Source organism: Equus asinus, chromosome 5 (genome assembly GCF_041296235.1).
Source record: "Equus asinus isolate D_3611 breed Donkey chromosome 5, EquAss-T2T_v2, whole genome shotgun sequence".
Lineage (NCBI taxonomy): Eukaryota > Metazoa > Chordata > Mammalia > Perissodactyla > Equidae > Equus > Equus asinus.
Window position 1 is genome coordinate 99,299,580 of NC_091794.1, and position 23,219 is coordinate 99,322,798.

The 23,219-nt window shown below is 42.1% G+C and overlaps 1 protein-coding gene across 4 annotated transcripts in view; it reads left to right on the forward strand.

Annotated features, from left to right (window-relative positions):
* PLA2G2A (phospholipase A2 group IIA) overlaps positions 1 to 23,219 on the forward strand; it is a 39,642-nt gene that overhangs the window by 13,544 nt on the left and 2,879 nt on the right. The window contains exons 1-3 of one of the 4 annotated variants that reach the window (XM_070510867.1): positions 21,096 to 21,192; positions 22,782 to 22,831; positions 22,995 to 23,139. In XM_070510867.1, coding sequence (XP_070366968.1) covers positions 22,792 to 22,831; positions 22,995 to 23,139 — 185 coding nt within the window. In that variant the 5' untranslated portion in view covers positions 21,096 to 21,192; positions 22,782 to 22,791. Of the gene's footprint in view, positions 1 to 21,095; positions 21,193 to 21,851; positions 21,960 to 22,140; positions 22,378 to 22,781; positions 22,832 to 22,994; positions 23,140 to 23,219 lie in introns of those variants that run through there. The other 3 variants (XM_014854766.3, XM_070510866.1, XM_044769862.2) reach the window with 3 other exon arrangements.

A 23,219-nucleotide genomic window follows, 5' to 3' on the forward strand; every position in this document is an offset into this window, starting at 1 on the left:
AGACAAAGGAGGATGTTGGGGATGGGGGGAGTCAGTTACAGGAGGTTACCAGAAACAGGAATAAGACTATTATGCAGATTTAAGTCCTTGCCTTTGGTATTGATTAAGAGTTTCTAGAGATAAAGTCATCCCCCTCTTCTTCCTGGTACAGAGAGGGAGGGACCTTTACACACAGAGATTTCCTTTACAATGTAAATGTCTCCTAACAAAGGGCAAGCAAGTTCCACTCTTCAGAGCCTCCTTCCCTGTCCCAAATAATCCTCATGCCAAAGAGACATATCTTGGCGTGGCCAAGAGCAGTCCCCCACACACTTCATCCTAAGTAATTGAGCAATCTGTCATCCAGACAAGACATTCTCTTACATAACTCAACACACTTACGACACTCAAGAAATTTAACATTGATAGAACACCATCATCTACTCTACATTAAAAATGTCTAATGTCCAGTTTTCCCCATTGTCCCACCAAGGTCCTTTATATCCAATTTGTTTGCTTTTTTCCAATTCAGAATCCAAACAAGAATCAGGCGCTGCATTTCCTGTCATGGCAACCTGTTGTGCCTCTTCAGTCTCCCTTAATCTACAAAGTTCCTCAATCTTTTTTTTTTTTTTTTGTCTTTGATGACATTCACACTTTTGAATCCAGGCCAGTAGACTTGCAGAATACCCCTCAGTTTCAATTTGTCTTACTGTTTCCTCATGGTTACTAGGTTAGACATTTTTGGTAAGAATACGACATGCACAGTTTCAATTTTACTAATTATTGCAAAATACTGTCCTTAATGTTTGTACCAGTTTACACTCCCAGCAGCACCACAGCCAGCACTTGACAATGTTCCACTTGTCCTTGTTTCCCAATCTCATGAGTAGGAAATGGTATATCCTTGTCATTTTAACTAGTTTTAACTCCCTAGCTGTTAGTGCAGCTGAGTGGTTTTGCATGTACTTAGCAGCCATTTGGGCTTCCTCTTTAATGCACACCGGTTCATATTTGTGCTAATTACGGTCCTATTTCCTCCCAGCTCCATCCCCATCCTTCCCCTGCTCAGCTCTATTTGGGAGCAGGGGTGAGGTGAGGGGGGGTACATTCCTTCCTGTATCAGCTGCTTACAGGAGGCAGGAGACTGGAGAGCAAGACATCAATCTTTTGCTCTGTATGTTGCAAATATATTCTCTAAGCACGTCAATTGTATTTTACCTTTATTTATGGTGTCTAGTATAAAAGCTTTCAACTTTTATACTATAAACTTATATAGTGCACTATGCTCTATAGCACAACTTATACTATGTAAGCTATGTGCTATATGAGTTATATACCATGCTTATACTATAGTATACTACACAATACAGTAACCTGTACAGGATAGCTTATATAGTAGAAAAGCTTTTGAGTTTTATGTCATAAAACTTACCAATCTGCTATAGCATTTTGTTTGAAAAGTCTCTCGTGACTCTGAGGTCATAAAGATATTTTTCTTCTATTGGTTCCAAATTTTTAGTTTTTCCACTCGGAACTTGAATCCTTTAATCCATTTGGGATTGGCTTTTGTGTATAGTATGAAGCAGGAATTTAATTTAGCATCTCCGTAGGGAAGGTCACGTATTTCAACACCTTTTGTTGAACAGTCTGATCTTTCCCCTCCGACTTTAATGCTCCCTCAATTTCCACCTATGCTTAGATCTATTTCGGGGTTTCCTTTTTCTTACTCTCATCTATGCGTCTACACTTGCTGTAATATCACTTTGCCCAATCACTATGTCTTTGTAAGTCCTCATAGAAACTAAAGGAGGTCCCTCTTCTTTCTTCTTCTTCTTCAAAAACGTTTTTTTTTTTTTTGTTATTCTTGGACCTTTACTCCTCCATATGAATTTTAGAATTCACTTTTCACATTCCATGGCATCTCCCATTGGGATTTCTTTTGGAATTGCATTGAATTTTATAGATGACTTGATGATATTTAGTCTTGCCAACTCTGAACATGACATGATGTTACTCTATTAATTTAGGTTTTCTTATATGTTCTTGATTAATATTTTATAACTTTTCTTCGTAAAGGTTTTCACATATATTTATTAGATTTTTTTCTAGAAATCCTGTTTTTTTTTATCTTATCATGAATGGCATCTTTCCTTCCATTACATTTTCTAATTGATTATTGGTGATACATAGGGATGCCTTTGGTTTTGTATATTGCTATGATATTTAGCAACTATCAAATTCTCTTATTAGTGAAACCATGGTGATTGTCTCTTGGATCATCCACAAAGAAAATCGTAGTGTCTGCAAATGAGAATTTTGTCTATTTTTTTCTAAATTTTACACCTATTTATTTTTGTTGTTTCATTCCACTGGCTAAGACTTCTGGTAAAATATATAATTCCAGGTGTGATAGCAGGTATCTGTGTCTTAGTCTTGGCCTTAATTGATTCATTAATTAGGTATATATTTATTGGGTGCCTACTATAGGACAGGCACTTTACTAAGCAGGCAGTTAAGCAAAATAGGAGGTTATTGTCATATCAAATTGAATATAATTCTTTAAGTTCTGAAAAAGTCACAAAATATAATTATTACCTACAGTGTGAATGATTTTAGATATTTTCAAAAAATCAGATTTCTACAAGTGATAAAATGGCAGTGGTAGGCCCCCACATTTCAATAATCACTCTAAATGTAAATGGATTGAACTCTCCAATCAAAAGACACAGAGTGGCAGGATGGATTAAAGAACAAGACCCAACAATATGCTGCCGCCAGGAAACACACCTCAGCACCAAAGACAAACACAGACTCAGAGTGAAGGGAGGGAAGATGATACTCCAAGCTAGTAATGAACATAAGAAAGCAGGTGTCGCCATACTTATATCAGACAAGGTAGATTTCAAAGCAAAACAGGTGAAGAGAGACAAAGGGGGCAGTTTATAATGATAAAAGTTTATATGTCAAGAAGACATAACATTTATAAATATATATGCACCCAACACAGGAGCACCAAAGTACGTAAAGCAACTACTAGCAAAACTAAAAGGAGATATCAACAATAATACAATAATAGTAGGGGACCTCAACACCGCATTAACACCAAGGGATAGATCATCCAGACAGAAAGTCAACAAGGAAACCGTAGAATTAAATGAAAAATCAGACCAGATGGACTTAATAGATGCGTATATAGAACACTCCATCCAAAAACAGCAGGTTACACATTCTTCTCAAGTGCACGGAACATTCTCAAGGATAGGCCATATGTTGGGAAACAAAGCAAGCCTCAACAAATTCAAGAGGATTGGAATAATATTAAGCATCTTTTCCAACCATAATGCTATGAAACTAGAAATCAACTACAAGAATAAAGCTGGAAAAGGGGCAAAAATGTGGAGACTAAACAACATGCTACTTAACAACCAGTGGATCATTGAAGAAATTAAAGGAGGAATCAAATATTATCTGGAGACAAATGAAAATGAAAATATGCCATATGAACTCATTTGGGATGCATCAAAAGCTGTATTAAGAGGGAAATTCATTGCAATACAGGCTCACCTCATTAACAAGAAAAAATCTCAGATAAGCAATCTCAAATTACACCTAACAGAATTAGAAAAAGGAGAACAAACAAAGCCCAAAGTCAGTAGAAGGAGGGAAATAATAAAAATTAGAGCAGAAATAAATTAAATTGAAACAAGAAAGATAGTAGAAAGGATCAATGAGATGAGGAGTTGGTTCTTTGAGAAAATAAACAAAATTGACAAACCCTTAGCCAGGCTCATGAAGAAAAAAAGAGAGAAGACTCAAATAAATAAAATTAGAAATGAAAGAGGAGAAATCACAACGGATACCACAGAAATACAAAAGATTATAAGAGAATACTATGAAAAACTATATGCCAAAAATTTGGACAACTCAGAAGAAAGGGATAAATTCTTAGACTCTTACAACCTCCCAAAACTGAATCAGGAAGAAATAGAGAATCTGAATAGATTGATTACAAGTAAAGAAATTGAAACAGTAATCAAAAACCTCCCCAGGGGCTGACCTGGTGGCGCAGCAGTTAAGTGCGCACGTTCTGCTTCATCGGCCCGGGTTCCCGGTTCGGATCCCGGGTGTGGACACGGCACCACTTGGCATGCCATGCTGTGGTAGGCATCCCACATATAAAGTAGAGGAAGATGGGCACGGATGTTAGCTCAGGGCCAGTCTTCCTCAGCAAAAAGAGGAGGATTGGCAGCAGTTAGCTCAGGGCTGATCTTCCTCAAAAAAAAAGAAAAACCTCCCCAAAGATAAAAGTCCAGGACCAGATGACTTCTCTGGAGAATTCTACCAAACATTTAAAGAAGATTTAATACCCATCCTTCTCAAACTATTCCAGAAAATTGAGGAAGATAGAGCACTTCCTAACATATTCTACGAAGCCAACACCCCCTGATCCCAAAACCAGATACGGACAACACAAAGAAGGAAAACTACAGGCCAATATCACTAATGAACATAGATGCAAAAATCCTCAACAAAGTTCTGGCAAACCGAATACAGCAATACATCAAAAAGATCATACAGCATGATCAAGTGAGATTTATACCAGGGACACAGGGATGGTTCAACATCCGCAGGTCAATCAACGTGATACACCACATTAACAAAATGAGAAACAAAAACCACATGATCATCTCAATAGATGCAGAGAAAGCATTCCACAAGATCCAACATCTATTTATGATAAAAAATCTCAATAAAACGGGTATAGAAGGAAAGTACCTCAACATAATAAAGGCCATATATGACAAACCCACAGCCAACATCATACTCAATAGGCAAAAACTGAAAGCCATCCCTCTGAGAACAGGAACAAGACAAGTGTGTCCACTTTCACCACTCTTATTCAACATAGTACTGGAGGTTTTGGCCAGAGCAATTAGGCAGGAAAAAGAAATAAAAGGAATCCAAATAGGCAATGAAGAAGTGAAATTCTCTCTGTTTGCAGATGACATGATCTTATATAGAAAACTTCAAAGAATCCACTGGAAAATTATTAGAAATAATCAACAACTACAGCAAAGTTGCAGGATATAAACCCAACTTACATAAATCAATAGTATTTCTATACTCTAACAGCAAACTAACAGAAAAAGAACTCAAGAACACAATCCCATTCACAATCACAACAAAAAGAATAAAATAGCTTGGGATAAATTTAACCAAGAAAGTGAAAGACCTATACAACAAAAACTACAAGACTTTCCTGAAAGAAATTGATGATGACATAAAGAGATGGAAAGACATTCCATGCACATGGATTGGAAGAATAAACACAGTTAAACTGTCCATACTGCCTAAAGCACTCTACAGATTCAACGCCTTCCCAATCAGAATCCCAATGACATTCTTTACAGAAATAGAACAAAGAATCCTAAAATTCATATGGGGCAACAAAAGACCCAAAATTGTTAAAGCAATCCTGAGAAAAAAGAACAAAGCTGGAGGCATCACAATCCCTGACTTCAAAACATACTACAAAGCTACAGTAATCAAAACAGCATGGTACTGGTACAAAAACAGATGCACAGATCAATGGAACAGAATTGAAAGCCCAGAAATAAAACCACACATCTATGGACAGCTTATCTTTGACAAAGGAGCTGAGGGCCTACAATGGAGGAAAGAAAGTCTCTTCAACAAATGGTGCTGGGAAAACTGGACAGCCACATGTAAAAGAATGAAAATTGACCATTCTTTCTCACCATTCACCAAAATAAACTCAAAATGGATCAAAGACCTAAAGGTGAGACCTGAAACCATAAGCCTTCTAGAAGAAAATACAGGCAGTACACTCTTTGACATCAGTCTTAAAAGGATGTTTTCGGACACCATTTCTTCTCAGACAAGGGGAACAATAGAAAGAACAAACAAATGGGACTTCATCAGACTAAAGAGCTTCTTCAAGGCAAGGGAAAACAGGATTGAAACAAAAAGACAACACACCAATTGGTAAAAAATATTTGCAAATCATATTTCCGACAAAGGGTTAATCTCTATACTATACAAAGAACTCACACAACTCAACAACAAAAAAATCAAACAACCCAATCAAAAAATGGGCAGGGGACGTGAACAGACATTTCTCGAAAGAAGATATACGGATGGCCAATAGGCACACGGAAAGATGCTCATCATCGCTGATCATCAGGGAAATGCAAATCAAAACTACACTAAGATATCACCTTACACCTGTTAGAATGGCAAAAATAACCAAAACAAAAAGTAACAAATGTTGGAGAGGTTGTGGAGAAAAAGGAGCCCTTATACACTGTTGGTGGGAATGCAAACTGGTGCAGCCACTATGGAAAACAGTATGGAGATTTCTCAAAAAATTAAAAATAGAAATACCATATGACCCAGCCATCCTACTACTGGGTATCTATCCTAAGAACCTGAAATCAGCAATTCCAAAAGTCCCAGGCACCCCTATGTTCATCGCAGCATTATTCACAATAGCCAAGACGTGGAAGCAACCTAAGTGCCCATCAACTGATGATTGGATAAAGAAGATATGGTATATATATACAAGAGAATACTACTCAGCCATAAAAAGGATAAAATCATCCCATTCATAACAACATGGATAGACTTTGAGGGTATTATGTTAAGTGAAATAAGACAGACAGAGAAAGACAATCTCTGTATGACTCCACTCATATGTGGAAGATATACAAACGTGGACAAAGAGAACAGATTAGTGGCTACCAGGGGAAAGGGGGGGTGGGGGTGGGCACAAAGGGTGAAGTGGTGCACCTACAACACGACTGACAAACAATAATGTACAACTGAAATTTCACTAGGTTGGAAGCTATCATAATCTCAATAAAAAGTTTTAAAAAATCAGATTTCTGATGTTATAAAAGCTCCTTATCTCCTTTATTGAATTGGCTTAATTATGTGGAATTATTAATTTTAGGTATAAACTTATTTTTATTTCTCAAACAAATAACTTGTGATGAAATTGCATCAATAATCAGAACTTTGTCTAATCATTAATATCAAAGTCATTTATAAATAAATCAAACAGGGGGCCGGCCTGGTGGCGCAGCAGTTAAGTGCGCATGTTCCGCTTTGGTGGCCCGGGGTTCCCCAGTTCAGATCCCAGATGCGGACACGGCACCACTTGGCAAGCCATGCTGTGGTAGGCGTCCCACATATGAAGTAGAGGAAGGTGGGCATGGATGTTAGCTCAGGGCCAGTCTTCCTCAGCAAAAAGAGGACGATTGGCAGCAGATGTTAGCTCAGGGCTAATCTTCCTCAAAACTAAATAAATAAATAAATAAAACATTAATAATTGAGAAAAAAAACCAATTTGTATTATGTAAGAATTCCCGCCCAGATAAAAAATGACCATAAGCATATCCCCTATGTTAGTAGGGACAATGTGAAAAATAGCAATGATTAAATCAAAAGAAAAATAAAATACCAATATTTTACACATATACACAAAATAAAGAACTTCTCTGATACATAAAAAGAAATTGTTAGCGAGCCAGCCCTGATGGCCTAGTCATTACAGTTTGGTGCTCTCACTGCTTTGGCTGCCCAGGTTCACTTCCTGCTCTCAGGACCACACCACCCACCTATCAGTTGCCATGCTGTGGTGGTGGCTCACACAGGAGAACTAGAAGGATTTACAACCAGTACATACAATCGTGCACTGGGGCTTTGGGTAGGAAAAAAAAGAGGAAGATTGGCAACAGATATTAGCTCAGGGCGAATCTTTCCCTGCAAAAAAGAAAAAAAAATCATTAGTAAAGTAATAGACCAGCTGGGACAATTCAGAAGGTTAGCAGAAGGCAGTAGTGTGCTGGCAAATGTTTTACAACCCACTCTTGTGGGAAATAAAAAGCCCTGATTTGTAGAGTTCGCCAATTTCTGAAGTGTAAGGTACTCTTACTATGACTGATTTCAAGCTACCTAAATGACACGACCGAACGTGCAAATAGGGAAAGAATTGTCAAGTTGGACTTTATTAAAATTAAGAACTTCTGTTCTGCAAAAGCCAAAAGCCACAGACCAGGAGCAAATGCTTTGCGAAATACATATCTGATAAAGGACTTGTGTCCAAGATATACAAAGAACTCCTGAAACTCAACAATAAGAAAATAAACAACCCAGTTACAAAATGGGCAAAAGATCTGAGCAGACACTTCACCAAAGAAGATAAACAGATGGCAAAGAAGCACATGAAAAGATGCTCCACGTCATATGTCATCAGGGAAATGTGAATTAATACAACCCCCACTACACACCTATTAGAACGGCTAAAATCCAAAACACTGATAAACACCAAATGCCAGCAAGGATGTGGGGCAACAGGAACTCTTGTTCATTGCTGGTGGCAACACAAAATGGCACAGCCACTTTGGAAGACCATTTGGCAGCTTCTTAGAAAGCCAAACATAACCCTACATTAGCATCCAGCAATTAAATTGCTAGATATTTCCTCATTGAGTTGAAAACTTATGCCCACACAAAAACCTGCACATGAAAGCTTATAGCAGGCTTATTCCTAATTGCCAAAAACTGGAAGTAACCGAGATTTCCATCAATAGGTAAATGGAGAAACAAACTGTGATACGTCCATACATGGAATGTTATTCAGCAATAAAAGGACGGAAACTATCAAGCCACAGAATACACAGAGGAAACTTAAAGACATATTAAGTGAAAGAAACCAGTCTGAAAAGTCTACATACTATAGGATTCTAACAATATGCCATTCTGGAATAGGCAAATCTATGGAGACAGTACAAGGATCAGTGGTTGCCAGGAGATCAGAACGGGGAGAGCAGATGAATGGGGGAAGCACAAAGAACTTTTAGGGCTATGAAACGATTCTATAAGATACAGTGACGGCAGACACATGACATTATGCATTTGTCAAAATCCGTGGAATATACAACACAAAGGGTCAATCTTAATGTAAACTATGGGCCTTAGTTAATAATAATGTATCAATGTTGATTCATTCATTGTAACAGTTGTGCCACACTAATGCCACCCTAATAATAGGGGAAACTGTGTCCAGATTGGGAAGAGGTATATAGGAATTCTGTACAATTCTTCTGTAAATCTAAAATTGTCCTTAAAAAAAGTCTATTAATTTTAGAAGAACCATTGTTGTAATAAATGCTTTTACATGATTACATACCTTCTTGATTACAGTGAAAGCATGGTAAAGATTTTCTTTCTTTGTTCAAACCTATTCTGTGTTTGATTGGCTTTCATGCCCTAGGGTGGTATTTCTCAAATCTTACTATGCCTACAAATCACCTGGAGATTTTGTTAAGATGCTGATTTTGGACCACAAGTCTGGGGAGAGGCCTGAGATTTTTATGTTTCTAACAAGCTCCCTGGTGATCCCAATGCTGCTGGTATGTGGTCCATACTTGGAGTAGCAGGACATGCAAAAAAGACCCGAAGACTCGGGCCCCACCCTCTGTAATCTGTTTTCTAGATAAGGGGGGAAGAAAGATCTAATTTCATGACAATGAGCCATCAGTGCTTTTGTGGTTCCTTTTTTAAATTCCACTTTTAACACTGCCCTTGTTACCAAAAGCAGGGTGGGTTCCCCTACTGGCGCGTTAAATCGGACGTTCTACCAGAAGTTGTCTCACAAAGTAAAGTACATTTGTGGCAAGTAGGAGACCACGTGGAATCATTTCCAGAGTTATGGCCTCCCGGAACAAAAGGAAGCTGGGACCTTTTATTTCGGATGGAGAATGAATATTCAAAAGGAAGAGGTGGGTATTTGCTTGAGCAGTCTCAGTTGGAAAACATGCTTCCACACACGCTGCAGGTTACAGAAATCAGCTCCTGCTGGAGAGCTCTTAGCCAGAAAAATAAGGCAAAGGTCACAGGCGTAGCTCTCTGGTGAGGCGTGGTCTTCTTCAGGGAGATTGGTGATTGCATCTCCTTAATGTAACAAAAGGAAAAAAACAATTTGGAAAAACAGTTAAATGCTTCCAAAACCACCCTTGAGTTCCTCTGAGAACTCAGTTAGTGGGTGATACCCTTTCTTTCTGAATCACGTTCATTTTCTGTTTCCAAAGGCACTGGAACTCTCTGCTTCAACTAAATGAATCGGCTGAGACTGGAAGTTTATATGGCTGAGTGAAACCCAACAAAAGGTTATGGCGGCCAATAGGGCCACCAAATATTTGCGTTTGTACAAATCAAGTGAATGTTGTGTTCTAGAGGCTTCGAAGGTCACTACTGGCATTGCCCAGACAATGGCTACTTTGGGGTTAGAAAGGACAGGCTGCTTACTTGAAAGAGAGTCTTAAGTCAGGTGGCAAACACAATGAGAAGGAGGTGGTTGCACTGTACCAGCTTCGTGTTCCCAGACAGCCATGGCGCAGCGCAAAGACTCAGAGGGGACTGGAGTCCCAGCTCTGCCAGATTCTCTGGGTCTCAGCTTCTCCAGCATTCCCTGTTCCCATATGAGATGACTGAGTCCCAGCCTCTTTAGGGTCCCTTCCTACTCTGTGTTCTTTACTTTTATTCTAAGCACATTCATTCCAAATCAGGGCCCGACTCTGGGTTTTCCAAGGCCAGGGTTTCAAGTTTCCAACTTGATGAGGATCCAGGCTGCCCCAGGGAGAAGACCAAGGCGTCCTGCCCTACATACCCATCTATATCATCCTCCGGGAAGCTTAGGATGTCCTGATTTAATCTGATCTGATTCTTATCTAAAGCTATAGGACCACCCAATAACCAGACCCCACCTGCACTGATACCATTTGTCGCCAAAAATAATCCATAACCAATCTATAAATGAAAATTTGGGTGAGTTTATTCTGAGCTTAAATCTTAGGATTATAACCCGGGAGAGTCTTTCCACAAAGGAACAGAGCACTCCAAAGAAGTGGGGGTACACAGGGTGGTTATATACCCTCAAAGAGGGTGTTTCACATATGATTGGAATGTCCCTCCCACAATAGTCACAAGATTGCCCTGTCGGCACAGCGCTTGATGGACACAGCAGGTAGTGGGTCTGCTATCTTGCTGGGCATAGCAGGAAGCAAGTCTGTTGTCTTGGATGGGTGATCACAGGTGAGCGCAGCAATCAGTTCGGAGCCTAAGGAAAGATACTTAACCCAACGTTGGGAAGGGGAGGGAAGTTGCACCTTTATCTCAAGGGCCTTTGCTCTTGCCATAGAGAATCTCTAAAGCAGATATACAATGCATGCTCAATGGCCTCGGTCAGGCCCTTTTGGAAAGACAAGGTCAGGCTGAATTAGGTTTATACCAAATGGCTTCCTCATATATTCCAGTATATCCTATTACTTGCCATTTTTATTTGTCACATTTTAACGATTTTTTTCATGATCTTTCCTTTGTCTTGTAAACAAATGACTCACATATACCTATCCCTTATAAATTTAGCTCTAACCCTCAACACATTGCAGCTCTTACTGACCAGGGGTCCTGTCCCCTTGCTACTCTATGCCATGCTCTGAATAAGGGAGCACTACTGCCAGACCTTGAGAGTCCAAGAAATCCTTCTTTCAACTCCTTGACTCACCAAACCCACATCACAACTGATCAGCTCCCTCCCCCATGCTTATCCACCTTTGGTCCATTAAGCGGTAGTCAGACGAGGCTGCAGCCTTGGACTTCCAGCTGCCTGACTTCATGTCTCAAAGCCGAGGGGGAAGCCAGTTCCAGGACGGGCTGCGTCTCCCGGGCAGGCTGGAAACCCCAGGACGCTGGGCACTGTTAGAACACCCTCCTCTCGGCACCTCTGCCCACAGGCTCCACTGACATCAGATGGCCTCGGGGCACCTGGCTCCATCCTGGAGCCAAAGAAGATTTTGCTGCAGTTGAATAGATTCAGAAAAGTCAGTTAAGGAAACGACTGAATAGGCCGCCAGCACTAACTGGAGCACCTGTTTGCTGTGAGGAAATCAAACTCGTGACTTAAATCAAACACAAACTCTTCAAGAAGCCATGAGCAGGCATTTCCCTGGTCCTTCCCCAGACCTCAGCTACAGGTCCTGGTGATGCAGGATCGGCGAGCCGAGGAGTCGAAAGAAAGATTTCTTGGACTCTCAAGGTCTGGCAGTAGTGCTCTTTTATTTAGAGAATAGTGTGGAATAGCATGGGGACAGGACCCACGGGCAGTCAGAGCTGCTGCTGCCCTGAGTTGAGGGTTAGGGCTAATTTTATAAGGCATGGGTATGTGAGTTATTTCTTTACAAGACAAAGGAAAGAATATGAAAAACCGTTAAAATGGTATCAGTGCAGGTGGGGTCTGGTCATTGGGTGATCCCATGACTTTTAGACAAGAATCAAATCGGATTAAGCAAAGGTCAGAAGCCACCACCCTAAATCAGTTACGTGAGATTGCCAGACAGCAACCAACTTAAGATCTTGCCTTCCCCATTAAGAGTTTCTAGGGACAAGGTCATCTCTCTTCTTCTTCCTGGTACAGAGAGGGAGGCATATTTTACAGATAGAGATTTACCTTACAAATGTAAATGTGTCCCAACAAAGGGCAAGTTCCATTCCCCAGAGCCTCTCTCCCTGTCCCAGTTTATCGAAAGCAATCAGCCCCAAACAATCCCGATGCCAAGGAGACATATCCTGGGGTGGCCAATTTCAGGTCCCTACAAGGCCATCCCCCCTTCCTTCACAAATGCAAATATCTCTCAAAGAGCAAGCAAATTCCAGCCCTCAGAGCCTGCTTCTGATGTGCAGTTTTAAAATTAACCAGCCTAAAATCCTCATCACTGGGGCTCTGGAAGCTTCGGACTACAGCTCTGTCCAGTTATGAGCCAATCATGACCCAAACAAGCAACTTATAAGCCTCCCAAATGTTGGACCTAGAATTAATCATGTGCCCTACTACCTGGTGTTTGAGATGATAAATACCCACATATTTACCACTCATTCACTCTACACTCACTTATGGAGCCCCTCCGTTCAACAGGCCCTGTGCTGTGGGAACAAGATGCACAGTAGTTTGCTTTCTGTTGACGAAAATAATCCATAACGAATCTATAAATGAAAATTTGGGAGAGTTTATTCTGAGCTAAAATCTGAGGACCATGGCCCGGGGCCTTTCCTCCCAAAGCAAGAAAGGGCACCAAGGAAGTGAGGTATACAGAGTGGTTATATACCCCCAAACAGGATATTTCACATATGATTGAAATGTCCCTCCCACAATAGTCACAAGATTGCCCTGTTGGCACAGCACTTGATGGACACAGCAGGTAGTGGGTCTGCTATCTTGGTGGGCACAGCAGGAAACAAGTCTGTTGTCTCGGATGGGTGATCACAGGTGAGCGCCGCAATCAGTTCGGAGCCTAAGGAAAGATACTTAATCCTTAAGGAAATGCCAACGTTGGGAGGGGGAGGGAAGTTGCACCTTTATCTCAAGGGCCTTTGTTCTTGCCATAGGAAATGTCTAAAGCAGATATGCAATACATGCTCAATGGCCTCAGTCAGGCCCTTTTGGAAAAACAACGTCAGGCCGAATTAGGTTTACACCAAATGGCTTCCTCATATACTCCAATATATCCTATTGCTTGCCATTTCTATTTGTCATTTCTCACCTTGTCAGCCCAGGGCAAGTTCCCTCTGAACGTTCAGCTCGGGAGCGGAGGGGGACTAGACTAGATCCACGAGTGCTAACAGAGTTTTTCCTCTGCAGTGGGCTTCCCTGCTCAGCTCTGCTGTCCTGGCACTCTCCATGTGGTTCGAATTGAAGGGACAATTTTCTTACGTCTTCTTGGAATGTAACGTAGGGAGACAGAGGAGTATGAGATGCAGAGAGTTTCCTGTCGGATGGGAAAGAACATTCCTTATTCTCAAGGGGTTCTCAGTCTGCAGAGAAAGACTTGCAGAGCTCCCAGAATTGGAAGAGCTCCTTGTTTGGGGACAGACTGGATCCGTAAATACTAATCTCTAAGGATTTGCGGCACCTTATAAAACAGCAGAGGGCTGGCTTATTGCTGAGGGAAGGAGGTGGGTGCCTTACCCCCAGGGAGGTGTTTTGATGGAAGATATGTAGAAAGAGGGATTCCTTCGGGCCCTACTCATTTCAAGCATGAAGGAGAAGCCCACATTCATACTCGTGCTGAGAGATTTACGACACAAGTGCAGCGGACAGGCCAGGGTGGAGCAAATATGAGATGACCTCTCTGGGTGCCAATTATTTTAAAGTGGAAAACAGAATCAAGGACATTTTCTGGAAAAGATGAAGAGGTGGATTTATTTGTGTTCCTGGATCAAATCCCAGAGAGAAGTCTGAGCGATGGAGAGACTCAGCCCGCCCAGAAGGAATGTCCAGAATCACCAAGCTGCTTGGTCCATAAAGGGTCATTAAGCCCAGCCCCCTGTGGCAGTGAAAGACCTGCTTTATCCAGCCCCCAAAAGGGCTCTGGGCCTCTTCCTTAAACTCATTCCAACGCTAGCCTCTGGATGCCTCTGAGTCTTAAAACAAAACGAGGTTTTCTTCATACCCAACCTCAACGTACCGCTGTATTGAATCTCTCTGTGTGTGGAAAGTACTGAATTGATTGAAGATGAGAGCTGATCAATAGCATTCCACCTTTTACAACATGGCTTCACAGTGCCATAGGTTGAGCCAAGAAGGCCAGAAGGCCTGCGGTACTCTAAGCCCTTCTGACTTCTCCACTTCCATTTCATCCCCTGTGCTCCATCCCAATGGCCTTTTCTCACTTCCTCCAACAGCGCACTTCCTCCTGTACACAGCCGTGGTCCTTACAGCTTCCTCTGCGTAGAATGCCTCCAACAAGCTTCCCCTAGGACACCACTCAGTGTTGGAGGTCTAGCTTATTTAGAAGAAAAATATTTACAGAGGGCAGTGCATCCTACAGAATCATTGGGATGTCAGAAAAGCAGACCAAGTTTCCAGACACGACTCCCAGAGTCACATCACAGAGCTGCTCTGCGAAGGGAGCTGCTGCTCTGCCACCACAGGAAGTTGCTCATCAAATCACAAAGCTGTCGTCATGGTTTCCATCCCCAGAATCTCGCCTCCGCTATGACCCTAGGCCAGAAAATTGATGCCTTCCATCCAGCCCCTTTTCCTAGTCACTCAGTTCTGATTGCAAAGCTCAAACAAATATATCTGATAGGCAGAATCTTAAACTATATGGAATCTTATCTGCAAGGAGTTCTTATTTAAGTTTTCCAGCTTCTGCAGTGCAGGAAGCTGAAGGAGATGGAATTGAAGGAGGTGTTGAACAAGGCAGTCCACAGATGTCTTCCACAGTCTGTCTTTTTGTTTATTCTATTGCTACGTGTGCCCTTCTTCTCATATTTGCACCTCACTTCCAACTAAGTGATCTCCTATTATTCCAGAGGAATGAGAATGCCAAAATGGCCATGTGGTAATTCCACATGGAATTAACTTCCAGCTTAATTGAACCAATTTTCTGTACCCTGGAGAAGGCATTCCTCACTTGGACGTTAATATCTTTAATCTCCCAACCAGGCCACAGAGGGAACTGGTGCCTCCAACACAATCAGGAAACTGACTTACCAAATGGAGAAGCTGCTTCTGGAGCTGCAGCTCCAGAATCAGGATGTCCGTCTACAAACTGCACCAGCAAAATGCATGCCTCAGACCCCAAAATCAGTTCTGAATTCAAGATTCACATGGCTGTAACTTATTTACAGAACCTAAATCGAATTCAGAAACCTAGCTGCAAAAGACACCAGGAATGTTGTCTACAAGAAACCCACTTTAAATATAAAGACATACATAGATTAAAAGTAAAGGGGTGGAGAAAGACATACTATGCTAACACTAGTAAAAAGACAGCAGGAGTAACCATTCTTGTTTCAGACTAAGTACACTTCAGAGCAAGGAAAATTATTGGGGATAAAGACAGGTATTCACACACTATAAAGAGATCAATTCTCCAAGAAGATGGGACAGTCTTTTTTGTATATGTGCCTAACAACAGAACATCAAAATAAGCATGGCCAAAACTAACAGAACTTCAAGAAGAAATAGCTGAATCCTCTGTTGTAGTTGGAGGCTTCAACACCCCTCCATCAGCAATGGACAGAGTCAGAAAATCAGCAACGACATAATTAACAACACAGTTGAACTGAACGGCACTGTCAATCAACTGGATCTAAGTGACATTTATAGAGTACTTCACGCAACAGCAGCAGAGTACACATTCTTACCAGGCACATGGGAAACATTCACTGGAATAGACCACATTGTGGGCCATAAAACACACCTTAACAAATTTAAAAGAATAGAAATCATACAATGTAAGCTCTCAGATCACAGTAGAATTAAACTAGAAATCGATAACAGAAAGACAGCTGGAAAATTTTAAAATACTTGGATATTAAACAACACAGTTCTAAATAACACATGGTTAAAGGAAAAAATCTCAAGAGAAATTAAAAGATATTTTGAGCTAAATGAAAATGAAAATACAACTCTTTGAAATTTGTGAAAACAATGTTTGGGGGCACTTCATAACATTGAATGCATACATTAGAAAAGAAGAGAGATCTAAAATTAATAATCCAAGCTTCCACCTTAGGAATCTGGAAAAAAAAAAAGAGCAAATGAAATCCAAAGTAAGTGGAAGAAAAGAAATAACAAAAATTAGAGAAATCAATGAAACTAAAAACAAGAAACCAACAGACAAAAGCAGTAAAACCAAAAGCTGTTTCTTTGAAAAGATCAATAAAATCAATAACCTCTAGCCAGGCATCTAAAAAAAGGAGAGAATGTACAAACACTAATATCTTACACAAAAGAGGGGCCATCACTACAGATCCCATGGACATTAAAGGGATATAAAGGAATATCATGAACAACTCTACACTCACAAATTCGATAGCCTAGATGGACTGGACCAATTTCTTGAAAGACACAAACTGCCAAAACTCACACAGGAAGAAACAGATTTGAATTTCTTCAAATTCTTGAAATTTGAATAGATTGATATAAATTAAAGAAATTGAATCAACAATTAATATCCATCCAAAACAGAAACCACCAGTCCCAGATGATTTCACTGGTGAATTCTACCAAATATTTAAGAAAGAAATTATGCCAATTCTCTACAATCTCTTCCAGAAAATAGAAGCAGAGGGTATACTCTATAACTCATCCAGAAGGCCATCATTATTCTGATACCAAAACCAGACACAGACATTACAAGAAAGGAAAACTATAAACCAATGCCTCTCATGAACATAGCTGCAAAAATTCTCAAAAAATACCAGCAAATAGAATCCAGTAAAGTATTAAAAGAACTATACAACCAAGTGAGATTTATTCCAGATATGCAAGGTTGGTTCAGCATTTGAAAATCAATTAACATAATCCAACACATAAACAGGTTAAAGAAGAAAAGCCACGTGGTCATAATAACAGAAACAAAAAACCGTTTGACAAAATCCAACACTCATTCATGATAAAAACTCTCAGAAAACTAAGAACAGAAGAGAACTTCCTCAGCTTGATGAAGAACTTGTACAAAAAACCTACAGCTAAAATCATACTTAAAGGTGCTAAACTGGATGCTTTCCTGCCAAGATCAGGAACAAGACAAGGATGTCCCCTCTCACCCCTCCTATCCAACATCATACTGGAAGTTCTAGCTAATGCAATGAGGAAAGGAAAGTATACTGATTAAGAAGAAAGGGGGAAACTGTCTTTTTTCACAGATACATGATTGTCTTTGCAGAAAATCCTAAAGAATCAACAAAAATAAACCCTGAAACTGATAAGCAATTATAGCAAGATTGCAGGATACAAGGTTAATATGCAAAAGTCAGTTGCTTTCCTATATATTAGCCATGAACAATTGGAACTTGAAATAAAAAACAATACCCTTTACACTAGCACCCTAAAAAATGAAATACTTAGGTATAACTCTTACAAAACATGTACAAGATCTATATGAGAAAACTGCAAAACTCTGATGAAAGAAATCAAAGAACTAAATACATGGAGAGATATTCCATGTTCATGGATAGGAGGCTCAATATTGCTAAAATGTCAGTTCTTCCCAACTTGATCTGCAGATTTAATGCAATCTCAATCAAAATCCCAGCAAGTTATTTTGTGGATAGTGACAAACTAATTCCAAAGTTTCTGTGGACAGGCAAGAGATCCAGAATAACCAACACAATAATGATGGAGGAGAACAAAGTTGGATGGCTGACACTACTTGACTTCAAGACTTCCTATCAAACTACAGCAATCAATGACAAACAGATCAATGGAACAGAATCAAGAGCTCAGAAACAGACCCACACAAACATAATCAACTGATCTTTGACAAAGGAGCAAGGCAACTCGATGGAGAAAGGATAACCTCTTCAACAAATGGTGCTGGAACAACGGGACAGCCACGTACAAAAAAATGAATCTAGACACAGACCTTACATGCTTCACAAAAATTAACTCAAAATGGATTATAGACCTAAATGCAAAACACAAAACTATAAAATTCCTAAAACATGACATAGGAGAAAACCTACATGATTTGGATTTGGTGATGACTTTTTAGATACATTGGACTCCATTAAAATCAAAACCTTCTGCACTGCAATAGACACGGTCAAGAGAATAGGAAAGACAAGACAGGAACTGGGAGAAAATATTTGCAAAAGTTAATAAATCCATTTCTCACAGAGGCACAGATTTTGCAATTCTAAAACGACTTTATTTGTCCTAGCATTGAACAAGTAAGTAAACATGTTGTGAATAGAGAAACTCCTGTTGGAGAAAGCAGCTCTAAATAAGGAAGGGGGGAAGGTTAAAATGAACCCCGTGGTGTTGGATCAGAATTGGAGGTGTCAGTGTGAACTCATCATGAGTGTGTGTGTGAGTGCATGCGTGTGTCTCTATTTCCCAATTTTGACTGCTAATAAGATTCTCTGAGAAGGACGCAATATCGCTTCTGTGATATTCTTGCCAAAAATGCATAGCCTCGATCTGGTCATGAGAAAACATCAGACCAACCCAAACTGGACATTTTACAAAAATTTGAGCAGGGCTCTTCAAAAGTTTCAAGGTCACGAAAAGCAGACAGACTAAGGAGCTGTGATGGATTGGAAGAGACGAAGGAGACGTGAAAACTACAAGCACTGTGGATCCTGGACCAGAAAAAAAGACATTAATAGGAAAACTGGTGACGCTCAAGTAAGTTCTGCAGCTTAGTTAATTATGTGCATTTCCTGCTTTCCGTAACTGGACCACGGCTGTATGTAGGATGTTAACATTCAGGGAAGCTGGGTGAGAGGTATTCAACTTTTCAATAAGTGTAAGTGTCTTTCAGAATAAGAAGTTTTTCCAAACAAAAAGAGAATGAGTAATTTTTTCTCACAAAGGAAAAATTAGGAAGCAGAGAGTAGTAGAAAAATTTCCACCATAATCCTGAAACTAAAAGCAACCACTGCCAATAGGCTGACTCTTTTAATTATTAACAATTTAAAACTTCTGAGCACCGACTTTGCTCCGCGTGCCTCCCTTCGTGCTCGTCCATCGTATGTCAAATTGCAACCCTCCCTTCACCCACTCATAGTCCTGCTGCACCCCATCCATCTCTGGCGCTTCTTCCCCAGTGCAGTGTCACCATATGACATACTATATAATCTACTGATCGTGTCTTTTGTCTCCTGTCTGCCTCTCCACTAAAATGCAAGCCCCACGAGAGTGGAGATTTTGTTTCATTCGTGGATGTATTCCAAATGCTTAAATTAGTCCTTGGATGAAGGAGCCCAGACAAGAGACCAAATCATGGACTTTGAATTCTTGGGAAAAAATCCTGAAAAGATGGGAAAAGGAGAGGCAATGTGTGACGTCACCAGAGTCCTTGAGTATTGAGACCTGGACGCGATACCAGGGGCCACCAGGACATATGGGAGGTGGGGAGGGGGGTAGTCTGCCTATTGTAGAAACGACAGAGTTCCAAACGCTGAGGGGCTTAAAAGAAGGCGAAGCTGTAGCCCATCACCTCTGAACCGTGACTTAAACCTGAAACAAACAGCTACGAGTGAAAATCCGACATTACAGAGAGCGAAGGAGATTGACAGAGATCCCTGGAGGTTGTGTTGGCTGGCTGGGGCTTTGCACCAGGTACAAAGTACCACACACTGAATGGCGGAAACAGCAGAAATTTATTGTCTCACATTTCTGGAGGCAGAGATCAAGGGCCCGGCAGTGCTGGTTCCTGCTGAGGGCTGTGAGGACGACTCTGTTCCAGGCCTCTCCCAGCGCTTCCGGTGCTGTCCTGGCCATCTTCAGCATTCCTCGGCTTGCATCCCTCCCGTTTCTGCCTTCATTTTCACACGGCCTTCTCCCTGTGTGTGTCTCTGGGTCCAAATATCCCCTTTTTATAAGGACTCCTGTCATTTTGGATTTGGGCCCATCCTAATAACCTTAACTAACCACTTCCACAAAGACCCTGTTTTCAAACCAGCTCAGCTTCTGAGGGACTAGAAGTCAGGACTTCAACATAGGAATTTTGCAGGGGACAAAATTCAACCCGTAACAGGGGTCCAGCCCTTGACATAAATTGTATTTTCAAGGTGAAAGCGCCTGGATGGCTGTTAGCACAGGTTAGATTATGCTACAGTCGCTACCAACCTCAGTGACAGGCAGCTTAAAACAACCAAAGTTTATTTCTTGCTCACACTGAGTCCACTGAGGGTCTGCAGGACTCTCAGGACAGCTGCGCTCCACGCCGGGACACAGGGGTCCAAGCTGCTTCCATCTTCCGGTTCCTCACGAGGGGCGGAGAAAGGCTGGGGCACTGCACATGGTTTGCACCTTGTTTTAGCCTGGAAGTGACCCTCAGCACCAATGCTCACGTATTGCCAGCCAGCACCAGTCTCCTGGGCCTGCACCCCTATAAGGGGGCCTGGAGAAGGTGGGGCGCAGATGGAATGTTTGTGAATGTCACAGCCTCTGCCATGCTGACTTTTGGGGGGCTGGTGCCAGTAGTGTTTACTTAAGGCCGTGTTTCCTTAGAGCGTTGGCAACATTGACTTAAATCCTTAGCATATATCAAAGGACAGGAAATAAGCTATTTGCTTTAGAAATTACAGCAGGAATCACTGTGTCCCTGAAGACTGGAGAAGAAAGAACAATAGTGCCAGGGAGCCTTAATTGGCTCCGTCTCCAAACAGGTGAGGACTGGGGATGAGGGGAAGGCTGTACTTTGGAGGGAAATTCCAGAACAGTCTCTGGCTTTTCCCAGAAGGAGAGGAGGAGGAGAAGAAGAAAGAGGAGCTATAAGAGAATGTAGGGGCGTCTGCCCCATTGCACCCTTTCCCTGCTGGGGTCCGCAGGGGCAGGGCACGTCTTATCACCTCCTGAAAGGCTCCCATGGGGCCTGGCACTTTGTAGAGCCTTGCGTGTACTTCCTGGGAATGAATGATTGAGTGAACGAATGAATAACACTAAATGCACTGTTTCCAGTTCCCAAATGCCATGTCGAGCAGAAGGAAGCAGAGATCCTCACTCAGTCAAGGTCCCACTGGCTGTGCAAACGAGTCCACAGCCAGCAGTGGCAGATACCCTGCCCTCTCCCGGAAGTGGTCGCAGGGAGGTGACTGGCACTCATGCCCGGAGCCAGTTATGGGAGTTTACTCAGTCAGGAGTGAGGCCTGTGGTAAAGGTTACGAAATAATCTAAAATTTTGGCATCAGCTAGCGGCACGTAAGGTTTTTCCCTTTTCAGCTCTGTCCTGCCAGTTGATGAGGGGAAGAAAAGGGGATTACCCTGGGGCGTGGGCATGCCAAACTGTGAGTCCATGCACTGGCCGCACCCCCATGCCATGCCCCTGCCCTGCCAACCCCCCAGCTCCCAGAGGGAGTGGCTATTTAAGGGGAACTGGAGTTCAGAATACACAAGGCAGTCGCTTGGAAGTATCAACTCTCACGTCCTCTGAAAGGTAAATACCCAGAAATGAGTGCTCCTGGGGGAGTGTAAGATTTCCTGCTCATTGGCTGCCTTTGAGAGTCTCTGGGTTGTGTGTGTGTGTGTGTGTGTGTGTGCATGCATATGTAGGCATACTTGAGCAGGAGCACGCATGCACATGGTTTGATGTGTACAAGAGGGTATGCGTGCACAAGTGTGTTGTGCAGCTGTGTGAGTGTATCGTACAAAAGGATGTGTGCATTAGTGCATGAGCTCAAGAGTGTGTGTATGTGTGCAAACGTGTGTAAATGTGTGCATGTTTGTGCATGTGTATATCTGTAAGGGGCGGGACAGTCTTACAAAGAGAGGGTGCTGCTTTCATTCTGGAGAAAAACATTGGGGACTGGATCCATAGAGGAAATTCCCAAGCCTTGACTCCAGTGTGGGAACAAGTAAGATATGTCTAACGGGGGACACACAACCTATGACGTTGGGAATCTCCCAGTTCGTTGGGACCTTCCAGGAACTCTCAGTCCCCTGAGGGCAGAGGTCTCACTAGTGTATCAGGTGGGGGTAGCGATAGGTCTGAATCCTGCACGTGTGTGAAAATGTTCATTCAGCAGAGCTGGGAGGGGTCAGGAAGTCGTGCATGTGCACACTTCTTGTGTACCCTGTGTGTGACGAAAGTAGTCACTCTGGCCCCCGCCTGGGATGGAGGAGCATGTCTGAACATTGCCTTGAAGAGTCCCTTCTCTGGGGTTGTCGAGGGTGAGCAGGAGAGCAAGGGACCAGGGCAGAAGCTGGCACCACCTGGGAGAAGAGTCTAGGTCAATCCATCTGCCTTTCTCCCACACAGAGCTGTCGACATGAAGACCCTCCTGCTGTTGGCGGTGATCATGGCCTTTGGTAAGAGATGACCCTGACCTCTGGCCACAAAGGGGCAGCCCAGGGAGGGAAGCCGTCCTGTTTCCGTTCCCATTGCAGGAGGCTCTCTCTCAGTAGGAAGAAGGAGAGGCTGAGAGGGAGGACACAGTGCCTTAGGCCCCATCACCACGTGATTTCCTTCTAGGCCTGCTGCAGGTCCAGGGCCATTTGCTGGATTTCCGGAAAATGATCCGGTTGATGACAGGAAAGGAAGCTACATCCAGTTATGGCTTCTACGGTTGCCACTGTGGTGTGGGAGGCAAAGGATCCCCCAAGGATGCAACAGATCGGTGAGGCCACCCCAGCCCTCCCTTCCCTCTGCCCACTTGTGGCCCAGGCAGGGCCGGGAGCTGCAACGGTAGGACTGGTG